Source organism: Gymnodraco acuticeps, unplaced genomic scaffold (assembly GCF_902827175.1).
Source record: "Gymnodraco acuticeps unplaced genomic scaffold, fGymAcu1.1, whole genome shotgun sequence".
NCBI lineage: Eukaryota > Metazoa > Chordata > Actinopteri > Perciformes > Bathydraconidae > Gymnodraco > Gymnodraco acuticeps.
In genome coordinates this window covers 60,370-81,328 of record NW_022992190.1, presented here as the reverse complement: position 1 = coordinate 81,328, position 20,959 = coordinate 60,370, and the positions used below count along the sequence as shown (strand labels likewise).

Here is a 20,959-nt window from a genome sequence, read left to right as displayed (position 1 = left end):
CAAAAATTGGAAGGATGCGCACAATTCAGAAAAGACCGGTTGGAGAGGAGTGTCTGCGGCAGAGTTGGGAGCCATAAGTGGGACATATTTAGGAGAGAGGGGGGGGGGGGGCTGAGAGACCAGATCAATCAGCAGAAGTAGTTAGTCAGATGATAGCTCCTTCTGGATGGTAATGTCACAGAAGCTCCAGCAGCAGGCCGGTTCTAGGGATGTTAGAAAGGAGGACGACAAGTGACGGAAACAGAGTACACATATCTGAATGAGGAGGAAAAGAAAGCGCAAATATACTTAACTCAGTCAACGTTTGATTCACCTGCACTCAGCCTAGTCACACTGCTACAAGACTCCGAAGCCTTCACCTGCCACGTTAAAAAAAAGCAGTTTTTTAAGGACTCCTGGCTTGTTGACTCAGTTGGCGACAGCTGTGACGGACACTCCTCACAGCTTGCAATTTGCCCTCACCTGAAACCAGTGCCTTTTCACGGTTAAATGAGGGCTTAACAGTGACTGGATTTAAAACAATAGCATAAAAATGTTACTACATTGTAAAACTTGACTGACTGTTTTTCTTATTTCATTGATTAATGTTTTCACTATACTGTGATTTGCTTAAAAAAGAAAGAAAATAAAAATACTAAGCATTTTATTGATATACTATGACTTATTTTCTCAATTATAAATACAAAATTATATTTTCATGACATACTAGAACTTTTTCCGGAGCAGTTTCTACTCATTCCTGTTAAAAGAGGTTTTGTTAGTGTAAATTCAAAAAGACACAAAACAAACATTTATAATATTTTAATCTGCATCACTTTGAACAACAAAATCCCTGTAAACATTACAAATTCAGCACCTGTGTCATCGGAGGAAAAAAGTGGTCCTGGTTTGACAATAAGAAGAAAAGAGAAAAGTTAACGCAGACCAACGGTGTTAAATAACCTGCAGGTTCGACCATAACAAGGGCTGGGTAACACTTGTTTTGACCATTTTAAGAATATGATGGAGACCTTTAACCAGCCTTTGGCCGACATTAACGCTTTCAGACACATGTAGAAACGTTGTGTGTTCAGTCTCACACAAACCAGCCACTTTGAAACATGTACAACAGGTTTAAAAGTGGCTGGTTTGTAATCAAACTGATTTCTCTGGATGGAAGCAGCTGCTGTGGGCTTTGTTTTTGGATAATCCTAGTTAATATGGTCTTTAAATGCTTTCGCAGCCCAATTAAATGCATCCACACTGTGAAGAAAGTAGTAACACTGGGATCACCAGGAAATGGTTTGTGATGTTATAAAAAAGACTTAAGGGTTCCTAAACCTTTCCATTTGAAATATTCACACTTTCGGGTCACATGGTTGTAGTCAGAACATCGTATTCACAATTTTAACGCACAATAATGTGAAAAAAAATATGTGGAAAATCTCCACCTGGAACAATTCCCGGATTTGACTGTTTGGAAGCCAAAGAGCACCAGGTTTCAGAGCCCTGATAGTCACCTACAGACACTAGAGCACCACGAGACGTCCCTGTCTGTCTCCTGAAAGATTGTTATAAACTACAGGTGTAAAGTAGGAAAGGGAGGAAGAGGAGGCTGGTTTTGCTTCACGTGGGCCAGACGCCGGGCAGTCTGGTTTTCTTTTAAGCACCAGTATTCACATCAGAAAAAAGACAGTCAAAGTGTGATTGTTTGCACGTTGGTAAAAAGGCTTATTTAACAAGAGAAAATATATTTATAGTGATTGGACATCACATGGAGGCAGTACAGTCAGAGGTCCTGTTTTCTCTTCATCATGCAGAAAGTAATTCATCAGACTGGCTGATTGATAGGACTGTAGACTGGTGAGTTTAGGACTCAAGGCACAGCGCAGGGTCAAACATCGACAAACACTTTAAACAAGTGAGAAGTTTCCCGTCACTGTGCTCTCGAAACTCAAGATCTCATCATTATCGTGTTTGTTATAAGAAATAATTAACAGAAAATTAACTGGCATCAATTTTACTAATGATTACTAGCCTTTAGTCGTTTACTTAAATACAAAATGGAAAATCTTACCGACCTTATCAAATGTGGAGATTTACCGTCTTACATTATTAGAAATTTAACTTATTTTAGTTTTGGTCCATTTGGTCCAGTAGCTTTTTAGCAGGATGACAACCTCAATGTTCAGTACGCTGCTGAATGTATAAAAAGCAAAAGTCAGGAATGTTTCATTCTACAGACAGATCTAGCTCGGTGAAGTCTGTGGACTGAAAACAACCTGAATCGAACCAAACAAGGAGATGTAGAAAACAAACTGGACCGAGTTCTTGAGTAGAGCACGGTGCTGCTGGGAAACTTCAATAATGAGAGATGACAAAAACAATGAATAAAAACCTTCATCAGTAACCGTGTGTTTTGGTTGAGTTTGAAAGAAAGAAAAAAGCAGTGCGGCTCAGAGGAGAGCAGCACATGCACACGACATGAAGCTTAAAGTACAGACAGAAAGGTTCAAAGTGTTTCTCTGGTGGGTTGAGTTTCGTGGTCAAGTAGTGCTGGTTTTGTGTTTTCACGTTAGCACCTGAATGCAGCATCACAAAACAGAGTCGGTAACAGAAACCTGGAGGCCACTTTCAAGCTGTTGAAAATCAACCCACCCTCAGAAAGATATCTGAGACAAGGTCACATTGGCTGGTGTTTAACAGAAACATCGAATGATCAAACTGGAGGCATTTCAATTATAAAAGATGCCGCTAAAACTAATTTAAGAATTAGTGCTGGATATATACTTTCGTATATATCCAGCACTTATTCTCCATCAGCTTTTTATCCAGTTTTTGCATCAGCCGTTTCAAATATTAAAAACCAAACAAAGAAATCAGAAGAAGATATACTCTTCATCACGTCTCATACCAAACTGTTCTTACTAAATATAAACACAAGTCAACAATTGTCCACTAACTAAACCTAGGGCTGCAACAAGTACATGTTTCCATTATTGATAAATGTTTGAAATGCAATATTTTGTCCAACCAACTGTCAAAACTCCTGTATATTCAGTGAATATACAACGGAGAGCCAGTCAATGTTTGGCATGACTTTGATACAGCCAGGCGGACGCTCTGAAGTACGTCGGCATCGAGTGATTTAGATTTTATCACAATGAAAACATGTCTGTGCAGCCCTAGAAATCTGTATTGATCTGGTGAGACTTAGCGAAGGCCTCCTGATTTACAGACAGTGATCCGGTAATTCACACCGTATAAAAACACTGAAACTAAAATCGCAAAACGAGTCCAGGCCGTGGTGTGAAAGCGGCTGGTGGATGTTTTTGGTCCCTGAAGCTAAAACAAATGAACCCGTTTCAAACAGGCGGCATAGGGTTTCGCACTGTAGAACATTTACAGTTCAGATTACAAAAAACGACAAATGAGTCAGTTCGTAGACGAGCTCCAGCTCAGGGAAGATTCATAAAGCCGGTCTCCACAGAAGAGGAAGATTTGTTGAAAAATCACAAGAAGCAAAAAATATATGAAAAGCCTTTTTTGTGGCAAAAAAAACTGCATAAAAATTCTGCTTCAAATATTCCCAGTTTGCCTGAAGCTCTCTAGCATTTTGCAAGTCGTCCTGGTTTCCTGAATGGAAGGGGTGTTGTGTTTGAGTGTAAGGCCTTTGTGTTGGCGATCCTCGGGAGGTAGAGCTTCCGTTAGGCCATCTCTAGCTCCCGCTCGATTCCGACGTACTTCAGAGCGTCCGCCTGGCTGTACCTGCCACACACACACAAAACGTTAGATGAGGACGTCTGAGCGGGTCTGTTCACTCAGATTATCAGGAGCAACGGGGTAGCTCTGACCCAACAGTTGCTCAGGTTTGAAACCTTTTTTTATTGAAATCATTGGAAATAAAGTGGTGCAGGAAGGGTCCGCTTAAAAAGAGATATGAGTTTCAATATCTGTATTCTTTGGACAAAATGTGGTATGATTCTCTAAACAAGATTTCATCAGCAACTCATTTGATATTAGTTTCTGTCGTTTCTCAAATGAGATATTTGCAACATCACAAACATTCGAATTATTTTCTGGTTTCCTTTTAATTTATTTAAAAACTGGATATCTTTCGACAAAACAAGAATTTTTTTATGACAAACTTGGTCGCTGTCTCTTTTTGGCATTTCATTGAGGAAATTATTAATTGAGATTATTTAGCAGATCTTAAATTGTATAAAATATGTTATTGATATGGCCTGTGTTTAATTAACACTGACTCAGAAGGGGCTGGACACTGAAACATTATTAGGAGCTTTTAATAAAAGAGACAATCAGACTCTAGGTGTTACTGACCTGTAGTCAAAGAAAAGTTCCTCTCCAGTCTGGATGGCTCTCTTAGCAAAGATTCCAATCCTGTGATCCCCGTTCACCATCATCACTGCAGAGGACACACACACGTTAGCGCAGCTCTACCTGAGTTTATAATGCATGCTTTCATTTGTAGTGGCAGCTCTTCTCACCTTTTGCATAGCAGTTGGGGTTGACAGAATGGTTGGCAAAGCGTATCTTGTTGCCTTTCCTTGTGGCATCAACAACGAAGTCTGCAGAGAAACGAAAACAGTATTGGGCATCTGCGTTTGAGGGACACGGTCAGTTTCTCAATCTGTAAGTATGTTTACCGTTGTTGAGGTTGAAGAGGAAGCTGCACATGTATTTATCGTAGACCTTGCCTCTGCGGTCTGCTTCGTCCTGAGAGATAATCTGCAAATACATTTCCCCACAACATTTAAATACTTCTCGCAGATCCAAGAGGTATACAAAAAAGTGGATTTTTTCTTTCAAAAAAGTGGATTTTTTCTTTTAAAAAGGTGCGCATGGCATTGCAGCAGAAACACTTTTGTACACAGACATTTGTCCTACCTCTCCACAGTATTCGGAGATGAACTCGTTCTTCTGGACCGGCTCTTTGATGAAGATGCCCCACCCGGCCACGTCTGAGGGGGCCAGCAGCAGATGCTGAGAGACAGAGGAACATCACAAAATACAAAAAACTGGTTTTTAAAAGGTCTATTATTTCCTATCATAACAGCTTCAGTCCGATGTCTGAAACTTTTAGGTCGTAGAAAGTCTCTATGCAAAGGTTTTTATTTTGTAGGAAGGTTTCATACAACATTGAAACGCGGTCTTTTTGGAAAAATCTAGAGACAAAAAATACATTTGTTGGAATTCGTTTTTTATCTTGGTTAAAATAATTATTATAAAAAAAAGGAAAGAAAGATAAACATTAGCTGTTTCCAAACTTTTCAATTGCAGAGTACATTTAGGATATTTTGCTACTGAACGCAGTGGGTTGTGCTCAGATCATCCCATGTTCAAGTGTTAATAAAGGTGTGCAGTGAATAAATAAAGACCTTCTTGGCGCCTCTCTGGATGGAGCAGTTCTTGCAGGACACGTTCTTGCTGTCCCAGTGCTCTGCAGCGCCGCACGTCAGGCACAGGTCGGGGTCACACTCTCTCACCGCCAGGTAGCAGGGGCACTGCTTGGTGTTGCACTGAGCTTTGCACCGACAGCCTGGGAAACGGTTCTGACCTGCATACGTAACGAGCAAAGCTTACCATTACCTTTCTGCAGGGATATAGTTGAGGAATGAGAGTGTGTGTGTGTGTGTGTGTGTGTGTATGTGTGTGCGCGTGCGTGCTTACATTCAGAGCTGCACTGGCAGAACTTCTCGCAGAAGTTTTGAGCGGTGACGCAGGGACAGGAGGAGTCGCAGGGCTGCCGCGGGTGGTCACATGGCTGGTAGTTATACACGTGATTGGATGAGCCATCTGTAGAGAGATGCAGAGGTCAAATATTGTACTACAAAATCAGAGATTCATCTTGGCTTAACACACTCATTTATCCATTTCTTTCACCGTGATCTTCTTAAAATCATTTCACATGTACTGTATACATTTAGAAATGTGTTTGCCAATCTTTGACTTGGATAGTCTGATAACATTTAGTTCAGAAATGTGTGATCCTCTGAGGTTCAAGCCTCATTCATTTCAGAATGAGATATTCTTATTGAATCTGATACAACTGGATAATAATAATAATAATAACAATAACTTGAATTTATATAGCGTCTTTCATAACCTCAAGACATAAAACATATACATTTTTTTTTTTTTTAAACTATTGATTCTATATACGTTAGTATTATATTTATATTATTCACACTTTTAATCCAAACCTGTGAAAGAACCAATAGTTAAACATGTTTGGGTTCTTTTCTAGATGGAAACTCTTCCCCTTTTCCTTTGGTAAAGTGCTGCAGTGACCTCTGACCTTTCTTCAGCTGGATCTTCCTGCAGTGAGTGGCCCAAAGTCTGTGTTTCCTCTTCTTCTTCCGTGGAGGCGTGTCCTCGTCTTCAGCAGGAGCGCGTGCAATGATGCTCGATTCCTTGACCCTGAACTCATAAACCTGCAGGAACAAAGGAAGGAGAACACAAGTTCATCAGGAACTTTCCCCTACACACTTAAGTTCAAAGATAAAACGATATAACAAAGTCAGTTTGTCAGGTGACTGTCAGGTAAACTTGACGTCAGCGGGGGCTGACCTGTCTGCAGGTCTTCGTGCCGATGAGCCGTGCAATGGCGCAGAAATTGTCGTAGTAAGTCCCGATGAGAACCCTAAAGAGAGAAGCTTCTGCTCCACTCCAGTCCACAGCTTCAGCCTCCACACTCAGCTTCATCTTCACTGGAGTCTGACACCGTGAGTTACCCTCTACACACACACACACACACACACACACACACACACACACACACACACACACACCACACACACACACACACACACACACACACACACACACACACACACACACACACACACACACACACACACACACACACACACACACACACACACACACACACACGAAGCAAAAAGAGCTTATCCACTTCCATGGGGCACAAAGAACCTTCCAAGACACTAAGAAACTAAACCAGAGACTACGTTTTAACTCTGCAAGGGAACTTTGAGAGTGCTTTATAAAATAAAAATGATATATAAAGACGAGTCAAAGTGAAAATGTGCAAAATATAAAATGAGTAAGTAAAAATGTGCACATTGTACTACAAGATAAAAATGTATAGTACAACATATTCAGTTGTTTTTGCTAACAACTTTAATTAGACCCTCCAGAAAAACACAGGCAAAAATCCTTGATTATGCGATTAAACATGCGGGGTTTTTATGCGGGAAGTTGCGAAATATGCTAAATATTTTTTGGGAAATATTGGGCTGTCTTATTTATTCTCTCTCTCACACAACCTGCCACTAACGTTAAACCCCTTTACGATTCAATTAAACACATTCAATACATCACAACACACACACACACACACACACACACACACACACTTTACTTGTTCGTTATCTGACCAGCTTCAATCTTGTAGGCTTCTCACCTCGTTTCTTGTAGCCCTCGAAAGGGTTTTGGAGGTTGATGCCTCGGTGAACGTGAGTTGTTTGGCTTTCTTGTCCGCAGCAGCAGAAAGCATTTTCGAATGTTTGAATGAATCAAAATGGGTCGTCACCGTTGATGTTCTCTTATGCTCCAACACACAGTTGCACGGGGTGCAGAATAGTTTCCCCCCACTTTCGTGCAAGACATCGGGGAACTGCTTTGCCCGGTCTTTAGCAGAAATGTTCGTCGGTAAATGAGATGGATTAGATTTTTTCATCTTGGTGTTTTCTCTCTCGTGTGAGCTCCACACTCTACGGTGTTGTTTACCTTCTGTGATACGCGAGCTGATGACGTCGCGTCATCATCATCACGTCAAGACGAGTTAACTTTATTTTACTTTGTGTGAAAAATGCGGGGATTATGCGCCCTTTTAATAAATATGCGCCATTTAGCTGATTATGCGATCGCATAATTGCGTTTTTCTGGAGGGTCTATTTAATGGCAGCTTAATGTTACGAGTGAGTACCTGAGCTGCTGGTGTTTTCATCCTTCTTGTCATCGTCGTCTTTATCATTTTCTCCCCCGTTTTCTTGCTCTATTTCCTGCTCGTTGTCATGATCGTTGTCCTGATGGTTGTCCTGTTCGTTGTCTCGCTCGTCTTCCTTGCTGCCCTCCCGGTCGCTGTCTGTGTCTTTGGTTTCCGAGGAGACGGAGGGGGTGCTGGGCTGGCCGTTTGGGAGTCGTCCGCGGCGACGACCCACGGAGCGTTTGGAGGGCGTCTTGACCTGATCTGAAACCACTCCGGCCGGGTACTCCCTCACTAACCCATCCTGAGAGATCACAGCAGGACATCATATTTCATCAGGTAATACTTCAGTTTCAAATATCAAATGTATTCCGTTCAGAGCGAGATTAAGAAAGCGTTTCAAATATTCCCAAATAAATCCATGTTATTTTGTGCTGGGATAAGACTCTTACTATGAATGCAGTTGCATGCATCACCATATTACAAAGATGGATGAAGATAGTAAAAAGTGAAATTATAGTATGTTCTAAAAAGTAATAAAGTATAATATACAATAAATAAGTGAAAAAAAGTCATTAATAAAGTAGTTTTATATTATGTTATTAAAAGAGTTACACATGGTTGGAATTAAGTACCTCTGATATTTTAGCATGGTTTGAAAAACGGATTTTGCCTAAGAGATGTGCTAAGAGCGACTCACCTGTACCAGGTACATGTAGCAGTCCATGACGCAGGGCTTACTATCCACCAGGTTCTCCAGGTTCTTGCGCTTATACGTGTTTGGAGTTGCATGGAAAGCTATTGGACATAGAAAAAAACTGAATAGATAATAATTTGGCTTAAAACAATCCAGCTTATAGTATTAATGCATCATTATACCTTATATTTAAAGTCATTGTCATTCAAATGGCTCAATCGCTCCATGTTATTTCTGAGGTGTTGTGTGTGTGTGTGTGTGTGTGTGTACTGACGGTGGAGGAAGCAGTCGTATTTGAAGCAGCGTCTGCAGAACAGCGTGTGGAAGGAGTGAAGACTCTGCTCGCGCTGCACAGAGCGAGCGTTGGGACCGTCGATGTTAGGCGTGCACTCAGGAGGCAACGCTCCGGGCAGCTGTTGCTCCGTCAGCTCCTTGTACCTGACGCACACACACACAGAAATCAAAGCTGCAAGCTGACGGAAATACATTTTCCAAAGGAAGAATCTTTCTCAGAGGAATCGTTGTATATTCACACTGGATGTTATGTTGTAAATGATGTGTACACTGTTGTTGAATAACTGAAATTTGAACTTACCATTTGCTACTGGCAAATAGATTCATTTACACGTATAATGCTGTTATTTATTCTGCCTTGGATGTGTACTTATTTTATTATATTTGAGTAATGTGTGTGCATATTTATACGTTTCTAAAATCCTGAGAAGCGCATATTGTTACAGTACAAAATCATCGTGTCCCTGTTATACACACACACACACACACACACACACACACACACACACACACACACACACACACACACACACACACCACACACACACACACACACACACACACACACACACACCACACACACACACACACACACACACACACACACACACACAACACACACACACACACACACACACACACACACACACACACACACACACACACACACACACACACCACACACACACACACACACACACACACACACACACACACACACACACACACACACACACACACACACACACACACACACACACACACACACAGAACCACTCACTTCTCTTTGAGCTCCTCAGTGGAGCCTTTGTCAGGGAACATGGAGGAGATGGCTTCAAAGATCTTGTCAGAGGGAAACTTCTTGCTGCCGTCACTACTGCTTCGGCCTGGAGACGTAACATTTCCATCAGGGAACAAAACTCACAAAACCCCTGTTAAATGTCACTTACCAAATGAGTGGTTTCACTATAAAAAAGGCGTTTAAGGAGAAATAAAACATTGTAAGTGTTAAAAAAACAGCACGTCATTTTATTTCTTAACCGTGAAGAAATACATACATACATACAGTCAGTAAATAAGCATGTTTACATTCCTTTATTAAGTTATATCCATACATTTCCCTGTTGCAGGACTTCAATTAGATTTAGGTCCGTCTCTTTCTTAAATGTTAATTAAAAGTGCGACAGAATTTATTTACATTTTTAAAGGCTAACAAAGTATAGTAGAGCTGCAGATATGAATTGCCTACTAATTGTATTCTATAGACCTTGCAAAACAGATTTGTTTGGGGGGAAAAAATTAAATCACAGCATAATCAATTTAATGTAACATTGATAATGAGAATTATTAATCAAAAATGGATCAATCCCTACAAAAAGTGAATCATATTGCAGTTGCAATAGCCCCTCAGTGAGGGACTTACTGTCATTGTTGATGAGTCCGTCTTTGCGCGGGTCCTCTGGATGTTCCTTGCTGTCACACAGCTCCACCTTCTCTACCTTCTCTACCTTCTCCACCTTGAAGTCCTGCTCCTCCTCTTCATCGTCCTCGTTGTCACTGTACTGCGAGAGAGCGCTGACCAACTCCACGAATATCTCATCGTTGATGAAGCCGCACTCTGCCAAACACAACAATGTATTTTCAGCAGGAAAGTATGCGTTTGGATGTCACAGGGAAAAGTCAAACTACTACTATTTGCACCGCAGGCATTTTGAGGTTTACAGATTTTTCACATGCTCTTATAGATTTAGAAACTGCTGTGCAGAGTTTAGTTGTCAGATACAGTGGGGCAAAAAAGTATTTAGTCAGCCACCAATTGTGCAAGTTCTCCCACTTAAAAAGATGAGGCCTGTAATTTTCATCCTAGGTACACTTCAACTATGAGAGACAGAATCCAGGAAATCACATTGTAGGATTTTTAATGAATTAATGGGTAAATTCCTCGGTAAAATAAGTATTTGGTCACCTACAAACAAACAAGATTTCTGGCTCTCACAGACCTGTAACTTCTTCTTTAACCAGTTAAGCCCGAAGGTCCCCCCAGTGGACCCCTCCCACAGTTTTTTTTTCTCACATGTCTCAGGGCTTCTTAACATTTATGAAACTATTAATGTTTCATACCCTTTTAAAAAGGTAAGAAACTCCGCTAACTGACAATAAGAACAATTGTTAGCTAAAAAAAACACAAGAGTAATACCAAGCCTTTGAATTAGCATTGAGCGAAAAAATGCTAACTAATGCTAACGCTTTTTTACACACAACACACGGTAGAAATGCCCTTATTACTATCTTAACTGCACAAACAAGATATACGATTTAAAGCTGAGACTCCACAGATTCCACACATGTAATGTCATCACTGTAAGACCTCGAATTCCTGGAGCTATCAGCCAGAAAAGAGAAAGTAAACAACATCCGGTTCCGCATCTCAAGGTTAATCCAATGTCTTTGTGTCACGTATAATTTTTTACTGATAATCAATCATCATATTTATGGCAATATACTCGGTATAAAGTATTGCCGTCCAGGCTTGCACTTTCAGATATGCTTCGTTTGCTTCTCTATTACGTCCGCTATGGTAATGTTTACGTAGATGTGGGAACTGCCCATCGATTCTATTGGTTCTGATGGTTAAGAAAAAGGTGTAAATCACACGAATCGACCAATGGGTTCCAGAGATATGGTCCTGCGTAAATTCTAAAGAATGGCAGCCAACTTAAGTACATTACGCAGCCGACTTCATTTATTGTTTACAGCGTAACGAAGCAGGTATTGCAGCAGGACCCAGAGCGCACGGAGCACAGAGCGGACAGCAGATAACGGAATTGCAGTTTTATTGCTTATAGATTATCAGAACATTTCAAAGGGGACACAGCCCCATTGGATATTAATCTATGGATTAACTACATCGTTTTTATCGTTTGAATGCCATTGAAGACCAGTTTAGACCAGACAACGAGGAAGGTAAGTCATTGTTAGCCTAGCGCATTAGCGCTAGCGCCATTTGTTTTGATGTACGTTTTTGTTGATAACGTCACGAGTTTGTATCTTTCAGTGTTGGGCTGTTCAGGTGGGCACCGTTAGATTCTGTGTCTCCTTGCGATCATAAACAATGTGTTGGATGTGTAGCTAGGATAAGTAATAAGGGAGCGAGGAGTGATTTTCGGTGCAGTAATAGGTTAGCATTTTTCGCTCGGGGCTAATTCAGAGGCTCACTGTAAGAGTAAGCCTATGTTTTTTTTAATTTATTTTTTCACAACAGTTGTATTTGGATGGAATGAATACCTATAGTGATAATTCAAAGTAATAAAATGATTTTTACAGTGAAAAAGTTCAAATGGAACCGATGGTTCCCAAATTACCCAGAGGTGAGTCCGCTTAGACTTTATTTTTCTAAATCTCTCTAAAAAGGTCAAATTTCACTTGTTTTGCATCAATCTTGATACAGGGTACTTATTATATGTTATAGTTTGGATTCCTAAAGCTTTTAGTCTACTATCCCATCATGCAAGGGTGGTTTTCACTATAAGTAAAGGTTTTTTTTTTAGGTGGACATTAGAATTTACATGTTTTTACTATGTTCCATCTGAATTTACTTTAAAATAAAAACATCTATATTGATTCTGACATTTCTACATCCAACTCACAGATGTAACCTTGCTTTGAGAAAAATAATTATTAATTTACCCCTTTTAGAAGTGAAGATATATCATTTGTTGTGTTAGTGGCATTTTCGAGCCTGAAACCTGAAAAACAGGCTCAGGGCTTAACTGGTTAAGAGCCTCCTCTGTCCTCCACTTGTTAACTGTATTAATGGCACCTGTTTGAACTCGTTATCAGTATAAAAGACACCTGTCCACAACCTTAAACAGTCACACTCCAAACTCCACTATGGCCAAGACCAAAGAGCTGTCAAAGGACACCAGAAACAAAATTGTAGACCTGCACCAGGCTGGGAAGACTGAATCTGCAATAGGTAAGCAGCTTGGTGTGAAGAAATCAACTGTGGGAGCAATTATTAGAAAATGGAAGACATACAAGACCACTGATAATCTCCCTCGATCTGGGGCTCCACGCAAGATCTCACCCCGTGGGGTCAAAATGATCACAAGAACGGTGAGCAAAAATCCCAGAACCACACGGGGGGACCTAGTCAATGACCTGCAGAGAGCTGGGACCAAAGTAACAAAGGCTACCATCAGTAACACACTACGCCGCCAGGGACTCAAATCCTGCAGTGCCAGACGTGTCCCCCTGCTTAAGCCAGTACATGTCCAGGCCCGTCTGAAGTTTGCTAGAGAGCATTTAGATGATCCAGAAGAGGTTTGGGAGAATGTCATATGGTCAGATGAAACCAAAATAGAACTTTTTGGTAAAAACTCAACTAGACGTGTTTGGAGGAGAAAGAATGCTGAGTTGCATCCAAAGAACACCATACCTACTGTGAAACATGGGGGTGGAAACATCATGCTTTGGGGCTGTTTTTCTGCAAAGGGACCAGGACGACTGATCCGTGTAAAGGAAAGAATAAATGGGGCCATGTATCGTGAGATTTTGATTTTGATTTTTCCATCAGCAAGGGCATTGAAGATGAAACGTGGCTGGGTCTTTCAGCATGACAATGATCCCAAACACACCGCCCGGGCAACGAAGGAGTGGCTTCGTAAGAAGCATTTCAAGGTCCTGGAGTGGCCTAGCCAGTCTCCAGATCTCAACCCCATAGAAAATCTTTGGAGGGAGTTGAAAGTCTGTGTTGCCCAGCGACAGCCCCAAAACCTTGTGAAGACTTACAGAAAACGTTTAACCTCTGTCATTGCCAACAAAGGTTATATAACAAAGTATTGAGATGAACTTTTGTTATTGACCAAATACTTATTTTCTGCCATAATTTGCAAATAAATTCTTTAAAAATCAGACAATGTGATTTTCTGGATATTTTTCCTCTCATTCTGTCTCCCATAGTTGAGGTATACCTAGGATGGAAATTACAGGCCTCTCATCTTTTTAAGTGGGAGAACTTGCACAATTGGTGGCTGACTAAATACTTTTTTGCCCCACTGTAAGCTTTAAATGTCTTCAATCTTTTACTTCCAGAAGCCTTTGCGTATATATTTAAAGCTAAATTGTTAACTTTGTCCAACTGCTTGTTCTAAGCTGGATGTCTACTTCTGTGTGTGTGCTAAAAAGCTATTTTGTTCCTTAAACTATCAATAAAATGTAGCACATTTAGTGCAGCAGCATGCATTGTTCACGCCCCCTTGCCCTCACCTCTGTCTCCGTGGACTTTGCCGTCGTAGTTCTTGATGAGTTCTTCTATGAAAGTCCCGTCCTGGTCCAGGATCTCGTCTCCCATGTAGGGGATGTTATGGAGCACCGTCTCATCCTCCACCTGAAGAAAACAAACATGTCACACACACCCGGGATTCACATACTGACCAGGAACAAGTGAAGAGTGACCCAAAATGAAATGAGTCAGGTAATGGGTTATCTTTTCATTTATTCTAGTATCATCTTTTATTTAACGCACTATAGAAAAGCAAATTAGAATTTTTTTCCGTTTTTTTTTACTTTTTTATTTTATGAGAATATATAGGCCTTAAGCCTTAATATTTTTTGTGTTTGAGTCATCGCAGAATATTACGTAATATTCATTCTTATTTCTTTGCTTCATTTATTTGAAAAAACGGACTTTTCAATAAAACCTAAATCTACATGCCTTGATGGTGTCAATCTTTATATAGCCTTCCTATCAATTATTTTCAAGCTCAATAATAAAAACACATAATATTTGACCAAGGGAACCCTGAGACGCACAGAGCGCTGACCAATCACTGCTGTCATGTTTCACTTCTACAACTAGGCACAAAACTTCCATAAAGAACATTTTCCACTACATGCAGACCATGAAGTTCTGCTGCAGGGGGGACCAGGAGTACATCACGGGGACTGAGGCCACGGCGTTGAGGGTCTTCAGGGGGATGACCTGCCGAGGGAACTCCGAGAAGCCGCTGTCCACCGTGCACTGCACAGAGAATCAGAGAGAAGATTTACACCTCAAACCTTCAGAGGCGTTAGGTTCATTCCACCGTTTGTGGATAAACCTTTTGTCTACTAGAGTACTGAGGATGGTGTGAATCCACCGACCTCCCGGGTGCCTCTCAAAGAGCCAACGGACGTCATGATGTGCACTGGTTGGATTCGCCTGGTCTCCCACTCCTGATTCAAAACTTTAGTGCGATCCATGATTTTCTGACGGTTGGTGTTGAACATGCTCTGGAAGAGGTAAAAGACATTCAAATTAACTGAATTGAAGACAAAAAATGTCAGCCACCTGCTAACATATGCCATCATTTCATGCAACATTTCATAGTAAAAACAGTGACTTCATCTCCATGGCTCTACATTGGATATTGAACTAGTTGACTATATTGCTGAAGTCCCTGAAAATGTGCAGTGTATGAAGGTGGGAGTGTGTGTGGACGAACCTTGACCTCGTCGGCTCGTCGGAAGCGCTTGAGCTGCCGCAGCCTCATGTACTCTGACTTCACTCTTCTCTTCCAGCATGCCGGGCCTTTCTCCGAGCGCTTCCCTGTCAGCACCATCTTTAACCTGCAGTGCGAGTGCAAGGAAGATTCAAGTTTCTGTTTTTCACACATCGCTTTTACAAGAAACTTGAAAATGCTTGTCTTATGTACAAATATGGAACACCATACCAGCAACCATTAAGGAAAAGCCACATACACTTTATTTACAACTTATTTAAGCCATAGGTCAATTAACCCATAAGAATCCAGACCCATTTCTACTTTTGGAAAAATTAAGGGGAACATCATTTAGACTAAATAGACCACCTAGAACACATTTCCGACAAGTAACCCCCCCTAGGGTCAAATATCTGAAATGTGACATATGTCATTGGGGTTTAATGGTAAAATAACTCTTATTTATAACTTAATTAATGAGGATGATTTTTTGGTTACAATTAGTTTGAACATTCTTTGAATTGTAGAATAAAGAATATATTAACTAAACATAATTGAATCAGCTAAATTAACTGAGCAGATCATAATAATATTTCTAATTGTGCATATGTCACTTTGGGTTTACTGTGAACGTTTAGGGTTAAAGTCCCGATGTCACAGCGATGTTTGTCTCATATCAATTTGATCAAGAAATGTTTCCACAACAGGTTGAATGTAATAAAGGACATTTTATGTAAGCATTTTAATTCTTAAATGGCTTGAATTTTACCTTTAGCAACAACAACAACAAAAAGCTTTTGAAATGTAGCTAGTTCTGTCACATGTGTTAGTCTGGCACATGGACATCTTGGACATGTTGTTATGGGAACAAAAATCACATGTCCTGGACCAGGACCCACCAGACTGTTCAGGGTGTGTCACTTACGGCCCCTACACACGGCGGCGTGCGTTGCCGCTTCAACGCTTCTGCCCATTCACTTTGAATGGGGTGACGTCACGATTCGCCGGACTGCATTGTGGGAGCAAAGCGTAGCTTCTCTCGCGGTGCTCGCTGCAAAAGTAGAGCAATGTTCTACTTTTGCCGCCTCGACGGAGGCGTTAGCCAATCAAATCCCGCGTATGCAAATCTGACAGTACAAGCGCTAGCCAATCAAACCGCGTGTATGTTGGGAGAGCCAGACCGCAGTTATTTCCCATATGTCAAAAAATGGAGGAGAAAATTATCGTGGCGGTAGGGAATCACCCGGTACTATATGACCAGTCCCTCTTTACATACAGGGATACAAACCGGAGGAGCCAGGCATGGGGGGAGGTGGCAGAGACAGTGGGTGAAACTGGTAGGTTTTCGCCTGTTTGGGGAGTTTATATCCAGTGTACTTCGTTTGAATGGACAGCTAGCAAGCATAGACAATATATTTAGCCAGCATGGATGTAGCATGAATGCTCTGCTTTGTATGTCCGGGGCGGGACATTCATGTGATTGGTTGTTGGTCGCACGCCGCCGTGTGTAGGCTCCGTTAGGGACTTCAAGAGATCAAATAAAGGCTAAAGCTGTACAAGGAACTTTCCAGAACGTTTAAAGTTCATGTGACACCCGTGTCACGTTGGGTCCTTATGGGTTAAAACGGAATTAGCAACTGTCAGCAATAAAATTAAAATAAATGGCATTATACCGTCTTGTGTCCCTGTCGCTATCTTTTTGATATGTAATATGTATGTTTTTAATTTTACGATGTTTATTTAATTGGCATGTCCTGTATAGTGAGCCTCTATGTTGTATGGATTTTTATAAACTGTTAATATTTATTTTTGTTAATAAACAAATTCATATTTAGTTGTAATACCCTTGTTCTGTATTGTTAGGCTCTTTGTTGCATGTTTTAATAGTTGTATTAACTTTTCCTTTCCTAAGTATTATCATTTGTTTTAAGGGTGACTGAAACATCTGTACTATTACTTATCGCAAAAAAGCCTATTATAGCAATTATTATTGATGTGCATTGTTTCAGTCTTATAGATCTGGTATATATTGTGGGGCTAACATGAGGATACCAACATCATGACCCTGCTTTAGTTCCACCAGCCTCATGTCTGCTACACAGCAATAGATATTTATCCAGTTTTACAACAAGCACAATATTCCTGAAACTTAACAATGGCAGCCAGATTTCCCCCTAATTGTTAATACCAAACAACACCATATCAGAGCTAATTTAGAGGAACAAATAAAATACTCTTATTGTTTTAAATGTTGTAAAAAGAGGATAGAGAAGTTATTCCAAGAGAAAAATAAACTGTATATGCAAACATATATGTTATTTTGTTAAAGAAAACCGAAAAATCAGTTCAATTAAAAGTTGGCTGAATCTTTTACATTTTGTTCATATTGTGTGTTTAGTTTAGTTTATTTGTTTATAGTGTCTTGGACAGTCCCCATTGATCAACTGTCACAAAAAAAAGTAAATGGGGCAGTTTTAGCCAACATTGCTAATTTCCAGCTATTAGATTAGACTTAATCTCTTACAAATTACGTTTTCCATAAATGTGAGGCATTTGTAGACTGTTTTACTACTTCAGAGACTGTACTTCCATTGAATTTCATTGTATTTTCTTTTGTAAGTGAAAGAAAACTGGGCTGTGATTTAGATATGTGGAACTTCCCTCAAAATTAAAATAAAAGCAGCTTCCACTCAGTTCTTCTTCATGGGGCAACATTTTCGTATTCAAATACAGGTGACAGGGTTTTTCCTAGCCCTTCTTAGTGTTCAAATTACAAAAGCCACCTGTCTAGGTGTAGCAACAAGATCTATTGAGATCAAGCTCTTTCATTTAGTGTCATGGAGACATGCTGGTAAGAGATGTGTCAGATTGTAATAGATATGGCAAACTGCACTGGCAGAACACATTGTACCAAACCAACCAAAATGATGTCTATCTAGTCTACCCTCACTGATATAAAACGTGTGGACCGAATAGAACTACATCCCAGAATAACCTAGCAGCACCACAAACAAATGTCTCAAAATCAGGATATTTTCTTGTAACGGATTATGACACTAGGAAATTCTCACTTCTGCTGAAATAGAATTTGAATAAGGACCTTCACTTGTGACAGGAGTACTTTTAGACTTCATATTTCTACTTTAGTAGCATTTTGTAATAATGTACCCATCTTGAAGTATTTCAAATAACTTAAATTGTATTTATATAACCTAATATGACCAAATCCACATTTGTATCAAGGAGTTTTACCAAACTGTACAAGAAAAAAACCATAATATTTTTACTTTGGTATCATTTTTGACTTGTGATGCAGTAGGCTACTTTTGGACAATACATGTTTTTACTTTTACTGAATCAGGACTTCTACTTGCGAGTGGAGTATTTCTATAGACTTTAATATTTCTACTTTTACCTTTGTAGCCTTTTGAATTCATGACTTGTGATGAGGAGGATGTTTGCCTATGTTTCTACTTTTACTTAAGTAGGATTTTGAAGTAGATTGTTTTGTCTGTCCCTATGTATTTGGAGACGATGGTGTTTCTAAGTTTACTTTAGCAGCATTTAGAGTCAGGACTTTTACTTCTGATGGAAATTCGTCAGTCTATGGTATGTCTCATGTCTACACCATAGTTAAGCAAGGTATCCAAGTATTTCCATCACTACCAATAAGGCCTGTAGATAAACAAACACAGGCTAATTTATGGATCAGAGAGAGCACCCAATGTGTGAAAATCCCTCAAATGACACATCCAAGTCCGATATTAATATATAAAGTATTACTAGTAGTACTAACCCTTTTAATAAATATATAAATGGCACCATAGTTTCAAAATTACCCTTCAAACAGATCGATGCTCTCTCTCATTACCTGAATATACATGACACGTGTCTAGAAGGCAGTTAATGGTTACACACAAAAAAGCACTTGTATAAGAAAAGCATCAACCAGAGCTAGCAACAAATAACAGTCAAGCTTACAATAAATACCCGGTGTCAAGTTTTAAGTCCCTGCTGTTTACTTGGAAAATAAACAGTTTTATCCTAATCTCATATTGAAGATACACTTTACTCTTTAAAACAAGGTTATTTACAAGGGGAATATATTTTGACGGGGATACCAAATGTGGCACCGGCGAGGTAGCTAACAGTTAGTTAACAAAGATTGAGACCTCCAACAAAGCATCGAGAGCAGACCATCGCAACAAAGGCGCTGTAAATAAGAGACGGCAACACTGACAGCTCCTCTTACCTGCACAGGAGGTTCAGTCCTCATTCAACAGAGTGATTCTGGATATAAGTGACGGGGGAAAGTCGTCTTTTGTCTTGGGTATTAGCTGCCTGTTTTCCGGCTAGCTGTTAGCTCGGCAGCTAACTAGCAGTTAGCTCAGAGAGGAAGGAGCGAAACACTTTGCCGGCTTTACGGCTTTAGAGTCGGCAAACAGAATAAAAGCAGACGTTACAGTACTCTAAACCAGGCTTCATAAAAGGCACAGTGTTTGTAGATATATATAACACCATTTCATCTCACCCTCACTATACACAATTTGTCCAATTTCAATGTTTCCGCCTCGGCACAGCGACGGTTCAAACGGCTCCCCGTCTTGCATTCACCGCCCACTACGGCTGCAGCACATTTAAGAGGCGCCAAACGAGCGGGCCAATCACAGCAGCCGATGTTGGGGCTTCGCAGTATGGAAGCACGTGTTTGGTCGGGTTGGTATCACCGTGCTAGCAAATCAGACTTCAAAGCTGCACCGGGCCAAGCGGGGACATGTGGACAGGTTTTCTTTGTTCTCGATTGTGTCAACGGAATAAAACTAAAAACTCAAAATGGGTTTGACGGAATTATTAACCACCAGACTTCATATTTAATTCTCTTGCAATGGTGGTGTCAGTTGTCATGTGCATGTTGTTCCAATAGGAAAACAAGTCAAATGCATTGGTGGCTGTGTTTAGTTTACAGACACGTGAAGGTACAGTGTCTCATTTATTGTGTTAAATGTAACAAAACCATTCTGCTGAAAGCTCCAGTAAGAGCAGCAGCAAATGTATCAGCTGTTCATCTCGTGCCGGGCAGCCCCGATTTAATATTTAATGATAAAAAGCATCAGTTTGTACAGAAAAATACACAAAAAAGCTAAATAACAGGCCAGTTTCCCCAATGAATGATATTCTGCGGACACAGCAAGCAAAGGAAAGGGTCGCCAAGTTTACTGAGCTGAGCTCAGCTCCTTCTAAACAGCCATTGGCTGACAGCCCGACAAAGCCCCTCCTCCACTTAACAGCCATTGGCTTACAGAACTCTGTGTCTCCATGCATGGCAATTGGAAGAACAATGTTTTGTGTAAAAAATTAAGGACAAATAAATGTAGAATAAAAGTGCAATATTTCCCTTTGAAATCTGATTGAGTAGAGTTGCAATCCTGAAGATCAACTTCAGCTCCTATATCAGTTCTATAATAAAGTGTGTACCCAAAATAAACACTCAAATATTTCTACACAGAAACTACATTCTTTGACATCACAAGAGGA

At 40.3% G+C, this 20,959-nt stretch overlaps 1 protein-coding gene across 4 annotated transcripts; it reads right to left on the bottom strand.

Moving 5' to 3' along the window:
• Positions 1 to 786: 786 nt before the first annotated feature.
• Positions 787 to 20,727, bottom strand: ezh2 (enhancer of zeste 2 polycomb repressive complex 2 subunit). Of its 4 annotated transcripts, none has more exons than XM_034205189.1 (19): positions 19,677 to 20,727; positions 15,428 to 15,551; positions 15,087 to 15,215; positions 14,845 to 14,964; positions 14,211 to 14,331; positions 10,366 to 10,560; positions 9,724 to 9,829; positions 8,923 to 9,086; positions 8,652 to 8,749; positions 7,952 to 8,255; positions 6,571 to 6,737; positions 6,299 to 6,434; positions 5,671 to 5,796; positions 5,379 to 5,557; positions 4,888 to 4,983; positions 4,647 to 4,728; positions 4,488 to 4,568; positions 4,321 to 4,405; positions 787 to 3,747 (listed from the first exon to the last, which is right to left on the bottom strand). In XM_034205189.1, the coding sequence occupies exons 2-19, from the start codon at positions 15,542 to 15,544 to the stop codon at positions 3,687 to 3,689; spliced, it is 2,367 nt and encodes a 788-aa protein (XP_034061080.1). In that variant the 5' UTR covers positions 15,545 to 15,551; positions 19,677 to 20,727; the 3' UTR covers positions 787 to 3,686. The 4 variants fall into 4 exon arrangements, with proteins under 4 accessions (XP_034061080.1, XP_034061078.1, XP_034061079.1 ...); XM_034205187.1 differs by having other exon boundaries at positions 15,428 to 15,544; XM_034205188.1 differs by having other exon boundaries at positions 19,956 to 20,727.
• Between the last annotated feature and the right edge of the window lie 232 nt (positions 20,728 to 20,959).